At 45.9% G+C, this 16,400-nt stretch overlaps 1 protein-coding gene across 1 annotated transcript in view; it reads left to right on the top strand.

The window, feature by feature from the left end:
- Nucleotides 1-16,400, top strand: part of CACNA1E (calcium voltage-gated channel subunit alpha1 E) — a 360,381-nt gene that overhangs the window by 37,139 nt on the left and 306,842 nt on the right. Inside the window, exon 2 of the mRNA XM_083745793.1 lies at nt 568-834. Within this exon, the coding sequence (XP_083601919.1) occupies nt 568-834 (267 nt within the window). The remainder of the gene's footprint in view (nt 1-567; nt 835-16,400) is intronic.

The raw sequence follows: 16,400 nt of genomic DNA, 5'->3' as shown, positions 1-16,400 counted from the left end.
TCCTTCGCGGAGGTCCAAGCAAGGAGGTGGAGGGGGGAAGCCCCCCTCTTTTCTTTTCTTTTTTGTTGCCTCTAAACAAAGCCAGGAGGAGGAAGAGGAGGAGGAGGAGGACGGGTTTGATTTAAAGCCTCGGTGCAGAGAGCTCCACGTAAAAAGAGGCAGAGTCTGAGCTCGCCTCCCCCAGCAAAAGCAACAGCAACCACCTGCTTCCTTTTAGGAGAAACCTGAACATTTCCTGCAAATTACACCATGGCTCTTTTTGCTTGCTGGGTTGGCCGATTTGGGTTGGGGTGATTTTGATCATTATTCTTTTTGCAACGCCTTGTGTTTCGTGTTCAAAGGATCGCATGCCTCTCTGCTAAACGTTGCTTCCAGAGGAATGGAGGAGTCGTTGAACGCGGGGCTTTAAAAGCATCACCGAGAGAGAGAGAGAGAAAGAAGGAGGTGCTCTGGTGGGAACGCCAAACCGCCCCCTCCCCTCCCCGCTCTCACACACCTTTACTGCTGCTTGCTACTTTGTGGAAAGGAGGGGGCCCTGATCGGATCACCTCTCTCTTTTCCTTCCAGGATGGCTCGCTTTGGAGAGGCGATGGCTGGCAGGCTGGGATCCGGAGATGGAGCTGCCGAGCAGAACAGGAACCGCCAGGGGGCCCCTGCCCCTTCGGGGGGGACCCCGGTCGCGTACAAGCAAACCAAAGCCCAACGGGCCAGGACTATGGCACTGTACAACCCTATACCCGTCCGTCAGAACTGCTTCACAGTCAACAGATCTCTCTTCATTTTTGGGGAAGACAACATTGTCAGGAAATATGCCAAGAAGCTGATCGACTGGCCATATCCTTTTCCCCTGTGTCCCTTTTCCATCTGATTCCCCCCCCCCCCCAATGTCTTTCCGTCACTGGTACCTGCTGAGCCAGCAACTGTGAGCAAAGGTAAGCTTCTGTCTCCCATTCCATTATGTAGCTGGAGGACCACACCGAGAGAGAGTGAGACCAAACCACATGCAAGTCCCAACTCTTTTCCTTCCCATTCCCACTAGCCCACCAAGGCATGCTTGCAATTCTAGCCTTGCTGCTTGGGGAACCTGTATTCCTCTTCACCTTGCTCCAGCAGTTTGCACTGGGCTGGGCTGTAGAGGACAGACTGGCTTGGCTCTTTTGAGACAGCCACAGCCCAGCTTGTTGGCTGAAGAGATCTGGAACAGAATGCAATAGGATCCAGCCAACTCTAAAGACTACAAGTTCTTGCGCATCTAGGGGCATGTTCTGATGGCAAAATAATGGCTGAGCAAAGGGGAACTTGAGTTCATATTTAATCGTTAGTTCCACATGCAAAAGCCAAGGTTCTCATTTTCTCAAGAAATGGAAGTGTTCCCTGGGACTTAACCAGGATGCTTCACTACCTGCCTCAGTAAAACATTTGGCCTTTTCGTAACAAATACATGCCAAGTGGGCATTGCGGTGCCTTTGATTCTGGTGTGGTGCAAGAGTAGGCAAGCTTTCAAATGGCACATAATTCTTCATCAGGCAAGGAAATGCATCCTTTTTTTTTTTTTTTGCGCCAATGGAAGTTGACCTGGTTGTAAGAATTGCCTGCCATTGGTTGAAATGGAGATATGTGCAGAACAACCTCTCTCTTTTTTGACACAAACAGTCCCTTGAGCAGAGTAGAACCCCACTGGTTAAATGGGTGGTTTATAAATTTTGAAAATAAACAAACAAACAAAATTCCTATCCTTTTCTTTCTCTGCGGTAAATAATTGATTTAAAACAAACAAACAAAAACAAACCTTAATCTCAATTCACTTTACACTCCATATTCACCATAAGTCAGCACATTGATGACCAACATGCCATGCGGTTCTTGCCAAACTCTCTTTGTTTGCACCCTGACTCTTTTGTAACAGCACTCCTATAGAACTGGCTGTGGGAACAGGTGTGCTGCTCAGGTGAGGCATTGCCAGCCCCCCACTCTGCTTGCCAGCATCACCACATCATTCCGGGTTGAAGAGGCCATGTGCTCTTCTGTCACCGAAGGGACTCCAAAGAGTTAGGAGGCTGAGCTTAGGGCACCTGAACCAGAGTAAGCCGACTGCGAGTTAAATCGGACTGAGCTCTGCACACACACCTTTGCTATTTACAGCAGCAGCATTCGCTGATAGTTTGCCATTAACTAATTGGAGCTGGAGCCCTCTGCCCCCCTCCTTTTGGACTCCAAAGCACAAGACCCTGATGCATGGCATAAGTGCCTTAACTGCCTCAAGCCCACCCGCCGCCCACCCTTTCTCCCTGCCAGGCTTTTGTATTGCTGATTTCCAGTTCTAGCTATTCCGCCAAACAGCTCTTTTCGCTGCACTTGGCACACCCATGCTGCCAGTTGAGGGGGCTGCCCCTCGCTGTCGAGGCGATTGTGCCTTTGTCTCATTGAACTGAGCAGCCTAAGCAATACTGAGGTCGCAATCAACACTGCAGAAGGTAACCCAGAGACCTCCAGCCCTCTCCATTCAGTACCAAGGACAGCTCCCAGATCTCTCTGTCTCTTCTCTCTCTCTCTCTCTCCCCCCCCCCCCCTCTCTCTCATACTCTAGATTTCTTAATGCGGCCTTTGCCCACCTAGTGCCCTCCGGATGTTTTGCACTACAACTCCCATCAGCCACAGGCCTGGGCTGGGCACCGGGTTGGCAAAGGCTGTTGTGACACTTAACACTCTTTTATCTACCTTTGCTGCTGCTGTTGTGAGGTTGGTTAAAGAATATTCAACGGCTAGGTCTCGCCATTTCAGAGAATGTCGATATATGCAGCGAGAATTCTATTTCGAGTTACCGATTTTGCCAAATGGGCATATATTCAGAGCGAAGGGGTGTGTGATCTCGCGTAAGCTTGGTGTGGACTGCATCGGAAGCCTCTTGCTGCTGTTGGCAGCCCTGCCCAGAACTGTGCCTCTTCAAGAATGGTTGGTTCATTGGATTTCTCTCTCTGTTTGGCCGAGGGTGTGTGTTTGTGTGGAAAGAGGGCCTGCATAGAATAAGCATCCCCGTTCACTAGGCTCACAGAGACATGTTGCATCCTCCTGGTCGTAGAGACTAAACCACCCAGCGTCCAAAGTGGAAGGCAGGTTCTACCTCCACTGTAACTGTTCTCCTAACCCAAACCCAGCAGATAAATAAGAGGATGCAACATCAGCCTTCATAGCTGGCAGGTGTTCCAAAATCTCTGGGTTGTCCTGTTCTAAATGCTAGGAGCCTGGCCATCTGCTCCCAACTAAACAACAGAGCACTCCCTCCCTCTGGCTGCATACATCTCACTCTTGCTCCAGCAATTTACCTTGGGGTGCCCTTGCTTGGAGAACTCTGCTCCTAATGTGGGTCCAGGAACTGGCACTGTTGTCCTGCTTATAGTCCTGGCCAAGGGTGACCTTTATACCTAGGCGAGGAGGTTGAGAACCGAAGGGGTGGTCCCATGGGCCATAAAACATACCATGAAGCTGTGAGGAGATTTTCGCTCCTTGAGTCAGCCCACTGACAAGTGCACCCCACCTGGGAATTGCATGCACGATCCCCGGACAGAGAAACGTGGGGCACAATGGGCTTATGTGAATGTGTTTGTTTACTAAGTCTCACTCAGTGCATGCCTCCATTTGGTCTGGAGGCCCTCTACAATTTCAGCCTCCCATGGAAGAGTTGGTCTTTGCTTGCTAGATGTTGTGCCCGGTGGTAAAGGAGACGCAACCCATCAAAGCAGTTCCACTTGTCCTGCTTTTGTGTTAGTTAGGCTTTGCTCTGCCATATTGAATAGCTAAGTACCTCCCTATGGCGTTGCTGCTGTGTTTTATGCTGGTTTCTAAGAAATAAAACAAAATTATTTGGGTGGGGTTCTCCCTGTTGTGATGCATCTTTTCCTGGTTTAAGCAATTCCATTTTGCTTTTAATGTCTCTGTAAAACACCCAGAAAACCTGGCTGGATGTGTGCACTAGGCAATTCAATAAGTACTTACTTTTGCTGACTTGCAGCAATTGGGCACCATCCATTGGGTCTCTCTCCTGCAGGTGCCCCGCTGGCACTCTTTTTACAGGTCTTCTTTTACTTCAGTGGAGCTTGTGGTGAAAATGGTGCCCAGTATGGGAGGGTTGTTCATTGCCAGTGTGCGTGAAGCAGATATGCAATATTCCTGGCACTTTCATATTTAGCTGGCTACAAATCTGCTGAAAATATTTAGCTGCGTATTGTATCTGTAGGTCCTCCAGTTCATGCATCTTGCGCAATGGCTTAACTATGCAAAAGAGTTATATATCCTTGCCTAACTTCTTAAATGCGGGTGGCGCTGTGGGTAAAACCTCAGCGTCTAGGGCTTGCCGATCGCATGGTCGGCGGTTCGAATGCCCACAGCAGGGTGAGCTCCTGTTGCTTGGTCCCAGCTCCTGCCCACCTAGCAGTTCGAAAGCACCCCTAAGTGCAAGTAGATAAATAGGTACCACTCCGGCGGGAAGGTAAACGGTGTTTCCGTGCGCTGCGCTGGTACAGTCTCCAGACAGCGCTGGCCCCCGGCCTCTTAAGTGAGATGGGCACACAACCCTAGAGTCGGACACGACTGGCCCGTAACGGGCAGGGGTACCTTTACCTTTACCTTTAACTTCTTAAATGAGGGCTTGTCCATGCTACTGCTTGTCCTGTGCCTAGAAAACATGGGTTTGAGTGGTTTTCCGCTTGTTCCGTGGTTTCCAGACATACATCCAAGCAGTTTTGCCTTTGCTCCGCAGCTTTCCCTTGAAAAATGCACGCTTCACCACTGAATCAAAAAAAAGAACAGCAATCCATGGGAAATCATTTTGGTTTGATTCAGCAGTTTTCAGAGGTGTGGATGAGCCCTATGTTTAATGCTTGCATGATGTTTAATGGAAACATGTTCATGCAAATAATTATTCATAGGTGTGCATGAGCACGCAATAGGTCCTTTGAATCATAGCCTATAGGTTAGGCCCATTAAGAAGAAAATATTGAAGAAGAATTCCCCCACCCACCATAAAGTGGTGAACTTGATAAAAGGAAGAAAAAAACTTCTTTCAAACATTTCTAGCTATTCTTCCTAATTAATATGCTTTTTGATGATGCTGGAACACACTGGAAGGGAGATGATCAATGCTTCTAGCCATTACAACTAAATGAAAAGTTTGTGTTCAGAGTCAGCCTACCATTGAATATTTGATGCTGGAACAACCCAGGGGGGATGCGATTGCCTTCCTGCCCTGCTTCCTGGAAACATCTGGTTGGTCACTGTTGGAAACAGGATGCAGGACTCAATGGTCCCTCGGTCTGATCCAGCAGGGCTTTACTTCTGTACTCAGAATGAGTTCCGCTTATATATTTGGAAATTCATTGTAACAGAACATTTTTAGAATGAAGCTTATAAAAAGAAAACCAGCTCCATTTTCTTTCCTACAGCATGTTGTACATTTACACCGAGAAAGTCATGCTGGCAGGCGTGGGCAAGGGGGAAATGTTTCCGTGTGCATTTTCCAAATATATCCATCCTGATTTGGTGAAGGGAAATTTCAAAGGCTGCACGTAGTAGCCCAGCCTGCACCCCTAAAGCCTGTAGGTGAAGTCGAGAAGTAAGCAGCTTTTCTTTCTGAAGCTCTGACAGTTTCAGTCTCCTATGTTCTGGCTTGATGAAGTGTCTAAGCAGACACATGCACAGGATATTATCCTGCAAAAGAAGAAGAAGAAAAAAAGGCACCACCCATGCAAATCTTTTTTGGTGTCTACCATTTATTAGCTTAACGTGTTTCATTGCCAAGAAGTAGCCAAGATATTAGTCATCTTCAGTTTGTACATTGCTGAAGGGGTTTGTTACTTTCCTGTGTCATTAATAGCTCTCCATTTCCTTCTTTCTTTGGCGATCCCTCATAGCCATGTAAGATTGCCTACCATGAACACGGTTTTAACAGTGAGTCCATAAATGACTGTGGAGACCAATTCTGGATCCACATGTCCTTCCACAGTGGGAACATAGGTTTCCATGGCCGGAGTTGATCACGGTGTGGATTTGCCAAGCATGCTTTCCTCTTAGCACGTTTTCCCCTTTTGTCCTGAGTTTGAGCATCTTCAAAGTAAAGCCTTTGGTAAAGGCTGTTCTCCAACTGGAGCGCTCGCAAGCCAGTGTTTCCCACTTGTCGGTGTTTATGCTACCTTTTAAAAGATTTGTCTTGAGAGTGTCTTTAACAGGGGTCAGCAAACTTTTTCAGCAGTAGGCTGGTCCACTGTCTCTCAGACCTTGTGGGGGGCCGGACTATATTTTGGAAAAATAATAATGAACGAATTCCTATGCCCCACAAATAATCCAGAGAGGCATTTTAAATAAAAGGACACATTCTACTCATGTAAAAACACACTGATTCCCGGACTGTCCATGGGTCGGATTTAGAAGGCGATTGGGCCGGATTCGGCCCCCGGCCCTTAGGTTGCTTACCCATGGTCTTTAAAGTGGAAGGTATTCTTCTAATTCTTATAGTGGAAGCTATTCTAATTCTTCCCAATTCCAATGTATACCAGGGTCAGCATTTTATTGCTTGATGTAGGAAAATTAAATGCTGCCTCTAAATGTTCTGTGGCACTAGTCCCTCTCTTGCTGCCCTTAATGAAACTCAAAATCTACTACTCCACCTCTTGTCTCATGGCAGGCTCACCCATACTGCATTAAACACATGCACATAAGAAGGTACCCTACACTCATTGGGGCCATCCAGGCAATTACTGCCTATTTCCACCCATGCTATCTGAGATCCTTGACCTGGAGAGGCTGGGGGTTGGAGGTGGCCCCTTACACACGAAGAACATGCACCCTACCTCTAGCTATGAGCTCCCCTCCCTCATATTGATTATTAGCATGTCCTCTACAATGATGACAAGTGGAGTGTGTGTTTTCAGATCACTGGCATTCCACCACTCCTTGCGGAAGGCAGTCTTGTTGCATTTCCACTGATGGCATAAAGACTATAGGAACATAAACCGTTGTTAGGACAGAGGTGGGGTACATCAGAACCAGTGGTCAAATGCAACCCTTACTATCCTGACCTCAGAGCTCTCTCCAGGCCTATGGAGCAGTAATGGTGGCTCATGTATCTTGTCAAAGGTCTAGTGGCAAAACATGGATGGCAATTTGTCCAAAAATACATACTGAACTGATGACTTGGCCCTGATTTTAGGGGGGGGGGTATGTGGAAGAGGTGCTGTGGCTTTAACCTGGGCAGAAACCATAATATTTCCAAGACCTTTGTCTATAACATTAGAAATCATATTTGCAACCAACCAGAGGAGCATCTATGAGGTTGTCCCATTTTGCTTTCATGGCAGTCCCCTCATTGTTTGTGAGGCCTGAACATCTTCCTGGAGGGATAACTATGCTAAACTTTTTGCAGCAAAAAGCCAGCAAAGATGTCTGGTAGGACCATAAAGCCTTAACAGACTTACTGTGGCATAAGCTTTTGTGGACTAGTGCCCACATCATCTGATGCATGAAATGTTATTCTTGGTTGGGATAAAATAAGTAGAGAGTTTTTGAAAGAAATCCAGACAATGATTAAAAACCTATAAACCTTCTGTCCTTCTTGTTTTTCATGGGCATTCAGCTTCACCTTCAATCTTCGCCCTGCCATGCGTGTGCACGTGTATGATTTCAGACAGCTGATGAAATGGGCTCTTGTCCACAAAAGCTTATGTCACAACAATAAATCAGTAAAGAACCAGAGGACTATTTATTGCTTTTGATCTAGCCCTCTAGTGACTGGTTGAAGGTCACCCATAAGATGCATTGCAGAGGTCAACAATTATCTCCTTGGTTGATGTTCAACACACCCGGCCTAACACACAAGGAAAGGAATAGAGCACCTGAAATGCGTTATTCCCAAAGCCAAAGGTAAAGTTCCAGCTAATGCTTCATAAATGTGAATTAAATATTGAATGAAAGTGGTTAATCATCGCCTAAGTATTCATAATGAGCTGGGAATCTGACCTCCTTATTTCTTCAGTCAACATAAGCCCCCATTCTCTGCTCAGATGCCATTCTGTGTCTTAATTAGAAAGGATGAAACTCTAATTTTCTGCATCCTCGTGCAAACTCACTGAGCAGGCACCAACCCCCTTATTTCCAGGGAGCTCATGAACCAGAAAGCTTTCAAAGAAATTCCCGAACTCTTATTGTATGATACAGGTATCTCTCTTGTACTGATTGTGTCCTATTTATTTAGAAGCACATAGCTCATCAGGGCCCAGCAGGATCCAGGCATTTAGGGGAACCTGAGTCCTGAGGGAGTCAAGGCTCAAAGGGTCCTGGGGCAGGTTATGCTGTCCCAGGTGGGCAAGAGGTGAAGTTATAGAGAGATAGCATGAAAGGTCAAGGGGTGCAAGTAGGAGTTGAGCTTCCAAAAAACAGCAGAGTAGGAGCAGGAGCTTAGCTAGGCAAGGCCATTCTTTTCTGAGATGAATGCCTCAGACTGAGGAGTAAGTGTTGAGGCCAGGGTTTTTATAATTTAGCTGAAGTTGGTGTTCGGACACTTGAGGTTTGTTGTTGTTTAGTTGCTTAGTCATGCCCAACTCTTCATGGCCCCATGGACCAGAGCACGCCAGGCACTCCTGTCTTCCACTGCCTCCCGCAGTTTGGTCAAACTCATGTTAGTCGCTTCGAGAACACTGTCCCACCATCTCGTCCTCTGTTGTCCCCTTCTCCTTGTGCCCTCCATCTTTCCCAACATCAGGGTCTTTTTCAGGGAGACTTCTCTTCTCATGAGGTGGCCAAAGTATTGGAGCCTCAGCTTCACGATCTGTCCTTCCAGTGAGCACTCAGGGCCGATTTCCTTCAGAATGGATAGGTTTGATCTTCTTGCAGTCCATGGGCCTCTCAAGAGTCTCCTCCAGCACCATAATTCAAAAACATCAATTCTTCAGCAATCAGACTTCTTTATGGTCCAGCTCTCACTTCCATACATCACTACTGGGAAAACCATAGCTTTAACTATACGGACCTTTGTCGGCAAGGTGAGGTTAGTTGACTGTATACTCCATCCCAGTTACATCATCACATAACCAGTAATTTGAGCAACCGGGGCACTTTGCAGTATTCCTTGTGACATACAACAACTGGTTCAGGATGAAAGAAATCTCCAAGTGTCACTTCTCTATGGTCATATGTGTAAAGCAACATGCTTGTGTCATTAGCAACATGTGATGATTTGGTGATACAGGGACAATAGAGCTGAGAGAATCAATCTGACCAGAGCTTACATTCGGCACAGTGGGTAGCATCTCCCAGAAAAAGATGGGCTGGGAACAGATGCTGTATAAAGTGTGCACCTGGCAGGCAAGGGCATGCTAGCTGTTGCCCAAGCAAGAAGCCCAGGCTAACCTAAAAATAATTATGCCCAGGCCAGTGAAGTAAGATCTTGTGTTGCAGCCCGTGCTTATAGGTGCCGGTATTCACCATGAAGAGTTGCTACAGTAAGTGCCACACTTTTTAACAACAACAACAACAACAACAACATAAAGGTGCTGGTACTTCGTACCCTTGAGTGCTATCTGAAAGAAAACCACTGGTTGCAGCCATGCTTGAGGCTGGCAAAGAGAACGCCACTCCTCTTTCTCCTCTACGTTGCAGTTGGGTGTGGTCAAATCCTGCGGTCTCTGAAACTAGTTTTTGCTGGGATGTTCAGAAGGTGCATGTCAGCATTGCCTACCTGTCAGTTCCTTTGAACCAAAGCAGAAAGTGGGATGACTTAGGACAGAGCTAACTTTACCAACATTCTTCTAATGAGGGGGCACTGTAATTGCATACTATTATCAGATAATGTAGCAATGCCTACTTATTTTCTCTTTTGTAATTGTACACTGGGGGAATCAGTTTTGGTAGCTTTTAACCACCTCTTGACAACTTGCGTGCTTCTGTCTGAACAGCCTTTTGAGGCACTGCAAATTCGAACCCCCAGGGCTTTCTTTGTCACTTTCCCTCAATCATACTTGCTTTGGAGAGGTATCTTTTGAATCTAATCAATCTGAAAGGAATCTGGTCTTTTCAATGATGGTTTTTGAAGGGCTGTTTTCTGCAATCAGCAGCATCGGGCAGTGAGGTTTTTCATAAATGGTGCCACTTCAGATGGGAGGATTGGACGGTGCGTGAGTAAATGCTATCCTCTAGCAGAAAAAAAACTCCCTGCATGCAGGTAGATAGCAGATCAAAAGGAATGCTAGGCTGAACCCCTTTCCCTGACAGGTTCATTTCTTGGTGTTTAGGGAGAGCTTTTTTTGTGGGGAGGGGGCTGAAAACCTCTTACCAAGCAGCCTGTCATTTGCAGCCTGATGTGGTATAGTCTGGGGAAAAGCTTTGCTGCCTGATTTTGCTAATTCCACAAATCTGCCCTTCTGTGGATGACTTAGAAGAAAGCCAACTGGGGATCATAGTGGTGGAGGAAAGATTGGGTTCCTCATCCAAATCCAGTTGACTAGGTAATAAGGATAAAAATAACTAGGAGGTGGTGATTCAGTTCTGCATATCTGCTGGGTAAATGTGTAATTATTCCAGCAGCCTGTGCCGTTTTGCTCTCCAATGTAAATATAGGGTGATGCATAGGTTGGAAATATGAGACAATGGTTTTTTGTTTCCTGGGAAGCAAGCGGGTCCCTGGGCATTTCAAGCCTACAAGCCAGATTTAGTGACATCCGAGTGGAGCAGCTCTTTTTGCTGTTAATGTGTGTAGCAACAAACTGCATTTATTTCGGCAATTGCTATGGTATGGAAGCATCTTGGGCAGTTTGATATAGAAAAGGATGAATCGACTGAACCCTGGGTGAAAATCTAATGCAAACCCAGAGACCGTCAGCCTCTTGTCTATCAGCTGAGCAACAGTCAGTGGCCAGGCCTCCTGCCTTGATTTCATTTACATGGTTGCTTGGAAAGTTACAATTCGGTTAGGCTGTGAGATGGAAAGCGCAACCCATCAATATCTGCTCAATTCATCTTCTATTAATCATATTTGACCGCAACAAGAGGCCCAAAACAAATGTCCTGGCCTTACAAAGGCTAAGTGTGGAACACTGAATGCTTTGGAGAATTATGCATTGACAATCCAGGCTCCTGCCAAGATTACGTGGTGTACAATGCTGACGGGCCAGATCCTTCAGCTGGAGTTGGGGGGAGAGGTGCGGACTTCTTTTGGAGCAATAGTTTCACTTAACCCAATGGAATGACCACGTGTGATGCACACTGTGAAGGAACTGCTGGCTTTGGGCCACATGGATTCTACAGTTCTGCAAGGCATTGTGTTGCAGAATTCAGATTCTGAGAAACTCAGCTTTCGTTGGGAAAAAATAAGAAGGGAATGATCCATCCAAATGCATAATAGAGGATCCCCAAAGGCAGGGGTCAGCAAACTTTTCCAGCAGGGGGCCGGTCCACTGTCCCTCAGACCTTGTGGGGGGCCGGACTATATTTTGAAAAAAATATATGAATGGATTCCTACGCCCCACAAATAACCCAGAGGTCCATTTTAAATAAAAACACACATTCTACTCGTGTAAAAACACGCTGATTCCCGGACCGTCCGTGGGTCGGATTTAGAAGGTGATTGGGCTGGATTCGGCCCCCGGCTCTTAGGTTGCCTACCCATGCCCAAAGGCATTATGGAGTTCTTTCATCCAGAGGCGGAGCTAGCTGCTCTGGCACCCGGAGTGGCGCACGTGCTGTGCACCTGAGAGGTGGGGCTAGCCACCTGAGGGGCGGGGCGAGCATCCCAGGGAAGCGGTGTGGCAATATCACCCCCCCCTCAGGGATGACACCCGGGGCGGACCGCACCTACCGCACTCCCTTACTCTTCCTGTGCCTTCATCCCGCTCCTTATCCTCAGCCACTACCCAGTCACTGTCTGACCACCACCCAGAATGGGAGGCTCATCTACATCTGCCATTGGCTGTGCTCCTCAGGGCATGTGTGCAAGCTAGCAGCCTGTGCACCAGAACCCTAGGAAAGAGGACACCACTGGATTCTTCAATGGGAGACATAGATGGGCCCAGTGGCATAGCGTGGGGGGTGCAGGGGGGCCGGCCGCACCGGGTGCAACACCTGGGGGTTAGGGTTAGGGGGCGCAAATTACTTGCCTTGCCCCGGGTGCTGACAACCCATGCTATGCCACTGGATGGGCCTCCCATTCACAGCAATGGTCAGATATAGTGCTATGAGCCTATCGTAACATGCATTTGACAAAGGTTGGTTGCAGGCAGGGGAAAGGGCTCCACAATAATGCCCTATTGGAATTTTGCTGTTTCCTTCAAGGGTGGGAAAGGTTGCCCTGAAATTTGCTCAGAGCCTAGGTGCACCCAGCAATTCTAGGGCTCAGAAACATAGCCTGCAGGGGTAGCATTGTGTTGCCCATTCAAGTACTCTTAACAGTGTGTGATGCAAGGTTGTGGGAACTTGGTTGGTGACTTAGGAGAGTATCACATGATGCAGCAAATTTACATAAGAGCATTAGACTGTCCAACAGTTGCACAATATGCGTAGACTTTGGGTTAATACAGTGCAGGGCAAGGGATATATAAAGTGGGGTTCCTGTATTGCTTGACCTAGAGAAGACTTCCAATCTAGTTGGGCCAGCAAAGAGAAGACAACTTGTTGTGGAACAACACTGTGAAACCTAATTTTCACCACCTGATCAACTATAACAGGAAGCACTGACTGTCTCCAGTTGTTCCACAGGCTCAAGGCCTTTAGAGCCACACATGACATTTGCCGTAGGATAGCCCTGCCTGATTCAAAAGCCCTGCCTGATTCAAATCTGGAATGTTCCCCTGACAACAGACAGAGAACGTTGGAGGGGATAGAAAATGCACATTCAGAGAGGAAAGGAGGAGTCGCTGGCTTCTTTTCTGAGTTTATTGTTCTCTCTCCTCTGCACAGATAATTTTCCCTGTGTGTTGGAGGGAAGAGAGGAATAAGAGAAAATTAGGTACACAGAGGAGAGAGAAGGGAGTGAAACAATGGAATGAGAAAGTTTTCTGTCCCTTCCAACTTTTTTGCCTGTTGGTGGGGGAGCCTTCCTAATTCTCAACAGGCAGAGTATATACTCCCTAACCCATTTACAACACAATCCTGTACAGGGTTTACTTAGAAGTAAGTACCACTTAGGCCAAAGTGTCTTACGCACTAGACACTGGGTTAAGGATTATAGACTTAAATTGTTTTTATAAGATATTAACTGCCCTTGGACATATTCTCTCATTTGGCATAAGAAATGTCTGTAGTTTAGCTGGCAGGGAAGTTTTATTTTTCAAACTAGGTTTTTCTTTTCTTTTAGGCCAATAAATATCTAGCATTCTATGCGAGCTAGTCACTTTTGTGGAGTTATTTTCAAGGATGGCTTTTAACTACTTTGAGTTGCTTCCAAGCAGAGATATGGGAGCTGTATCCCTCCAGAGGTTGCTACAACTCTGACCATCCCAGGGGTTTTTTTTTTTTTTTTGTATTATTAATTGTTAATTTGCAAATGTAACCCAGAAGAGAAAATAAAATAAAAATGAAGGAAAGTAAAAGAGTTACTACGTTATTGATGATAATAACAAGCATTGTCAGCTCACATTAAGGTAAGAGTAACAGTCAGTACGGGATGCGGGTAGCGCTGTGGGTTAAACCACAGAGCCTACGGCTTGCCGATCAGAAGGTCGGCGGTTCGAATCCCCGCGACAGGGTGAGCTCCCGTTGCTCAGTCCCTGCTCCTGCCAACCTAGCAGTTCAAAAGCACGTCAAAGTGCAAGTAGATAAATAGGTACCACTCTGGTGGGAAGGTAAATGGTGTTTCCGTGCGCTGCTCTGGTTCGCCAGAAGTGGCTTAGTCATGCTGGCCACATGACCTGGAAGCTGTACGCAGGCTCCCTCGGCCAGTAAAGCGAGATGAGCTCCGCAACCCCAGACTGGACCTAATGGTCAGGGGTCCCTTTACCTTTACAACCATCTTAGGCTAAGCATATGAATTAATATAAGCTGTCCAGATGTCAAAATAGTGTCCACTCTAACATCTATAAGAAATAAATTCAAATGTATCCAGGACAGTAAGGTCCTAAAATCTTTGTGTAATAGCTGGTGGTTGTTTATCCTTCCAAGTTCAAAATGCAAGTCTCTTAACAACCCTAGGGTGTCATTCCTGGTCATGGATCATGCTGTCTGGGACGTATGACATCATTTGGTGGCCACAGGTTCTGCACCCCTACTTTCGAAAAATCCTGGGAATTGTTGTTTGGTAAAGTTCTGTGAATTCCATAAAGGTTCCCTACCACTGTTCACAAAACTCAAATTCCCAAGGTGAAGAAGGGATGGGTATTAATGCAGTTTTGATTTCTAGAGCTGATGCAGCCTAAGAGCAAATACATTCACCCAAAACTAAAGATGACTGATTAATAATAATAATAATAATAATAATAATAATAATAATAATAATTTATTATTTATACCCTGCCCATCTGGCTGGGTTTCTCCAGCCATTCTGGGTGGCTTCCCAGAGCCACTGATCCCATCATTGTTCTTGTGTTCTTGTTCAGCTCATATTCTTTAAATTAGACTTGTAGAACAGGACTTCCTGGTGGATCATGCTTCAAGCCTTAAAACAAATCAATGGTTAGTTTGTGTTGACCCTTGGTTTTACGCAAATAAATGATTGACCGAATTAATGCGCATTTATATTGCTGCATGAGGGGCAGGGGAAGAAACAGGATGTCGTTGGCCAATGACCAGGATACAGTAATTAGATTTTCTGCTTTCTTTGAGAATGATTTCATTTGTTTTGCATCCCATCCCCAAGGAGCTAGGGAGAGTGTACACAAGTCTTATCCCCTTCATCCTCACGTCAAACTGATTAGGCTGAGAGTTCATGTCTGACCCCAAAGTGTCTCCAGTCCTGCATTCTACCCATTACACCACAGCAGCTCTCCTGTTTCATATCTTCAATGGGGTTGTGTAGGAAAACACCTTAATGGATAGTGCTCTGGAATCTTGAGGGTTATGTTCATACAGAATAGCTGAACATATTCAACAACCATCCTTAGCTGATATTTGCACGCATCTCCTGGTGCGATAAGATCATGCAACAAAAATATATGACAACGAAAACCAGCTGGGACCAGTTGTCTCTAGCCTGTTGGAATGTTTTTGTTGTTCTTACACAGTACTGTTTCTTTTGCCTTTCATTCATTAGATTTTAAGCTTTGTTTGGGAGTAGGTATGATGGTCGGTCCATCTTTTTGACAGATGAAGCAAACGGAGGGAGGGAGAGAGGCGCCTTGTCAGATGGTGAATTGAAACAGAGGCAGTAGTTGTCATGGAGATGCCAAGTTGCATCCAATTGCTATGGCAACCGAAGCTTTTTTTTTTTTTAATTCTGATAAGGCAAGTAAGGAGAAAACCACATGGTATACTTTTGTTTTAATGAGGAATTGGAAATCAGAACACCTTATGGGCCAAAAGGACATTAATGTACTGCTATTTATCTGTGGCAGGTTCATCTTAAACAACCCCAACCATTTATAACTCCCTGTACAGTTAAGAAACAGATGACAGAATATGACCAAACACAACCCATGATTTATGCAGAACTGCTGGTGCTGGCATTTGTTTAGATCTGTTATCCCACCCAATCTTAAAGGTTAAAAGCAGTTTACTATAGTTAAAAACCTCAGGTGCAAACGGACTCTTAAAAGATCACAACATGATTAATAAAATAAAATAAACAAGCACCAACAATCCCAGGCTTAAAACTTGCCTTTAATTATTATTATTTTTAAATCCCTTTAGATCAGCCTGGACATGCCTATCTGTTCCAAACAGCTATGCCTGCATTGGTGGTCCCTTAAGGCAGCTGCTGCTTTGACTATGGAGGTGCAGAATGCCTTTTATTTATTTATTTATTTTTCATTCTTTAAAACAACTGTATCCCGCTTCATATTTTTTTTTAAAAAAAGAGCAGCATCAAAGCGCAGGCCAAGTGTTTCCTGCCAGACACTCAGCAGCGCAACCCAGTAAGGCTCATGCCATTCCAGTTTATTCGACAAAAAGCAAACTCAGGTGGTGTGCAGGATTGGACACAAAACTCAGGAACAAGAGGGAGGTGGTGGCACACTCAGAGGGGACCTTGCAGTTTGCAGAAGCATGTAATTTATTTATTCATTTTAAATCACAGAGCCTCCAAACCGCCCCCCTCCAACTCGCAGAAAAACAACAGACAGACCAGGATGGAACGTAGCTGCAGAATACAGTGGTACCTCAGGTTACAAACACTTCAGGTTACAGATGCTTTAGGTTACAGACTCCGCTAACCCAGAAATAGTACCTCGGGTTAAGAACTTTGCTTCAGGATGAGAACAGAAATCGTGCAC

The sequence above is a fragment of the Podarcis gaigeae genome, assembly GCF_964106915.1.
Source record: "Podarcis gaigeae genome assembly, chromosome: 6".
Taxonomy (NCBI): domain Eukaryota; kingdom Metazoa; phylum Chordata; class Lepidosauria; order Squamata; family Lacertidae; genus Podarcis; species Podarcis gaigeae.
Note: the sequence above shows the minus strand (reverse complement) of the source record. Positions and strands in the feature narration are given on the sequence as shown.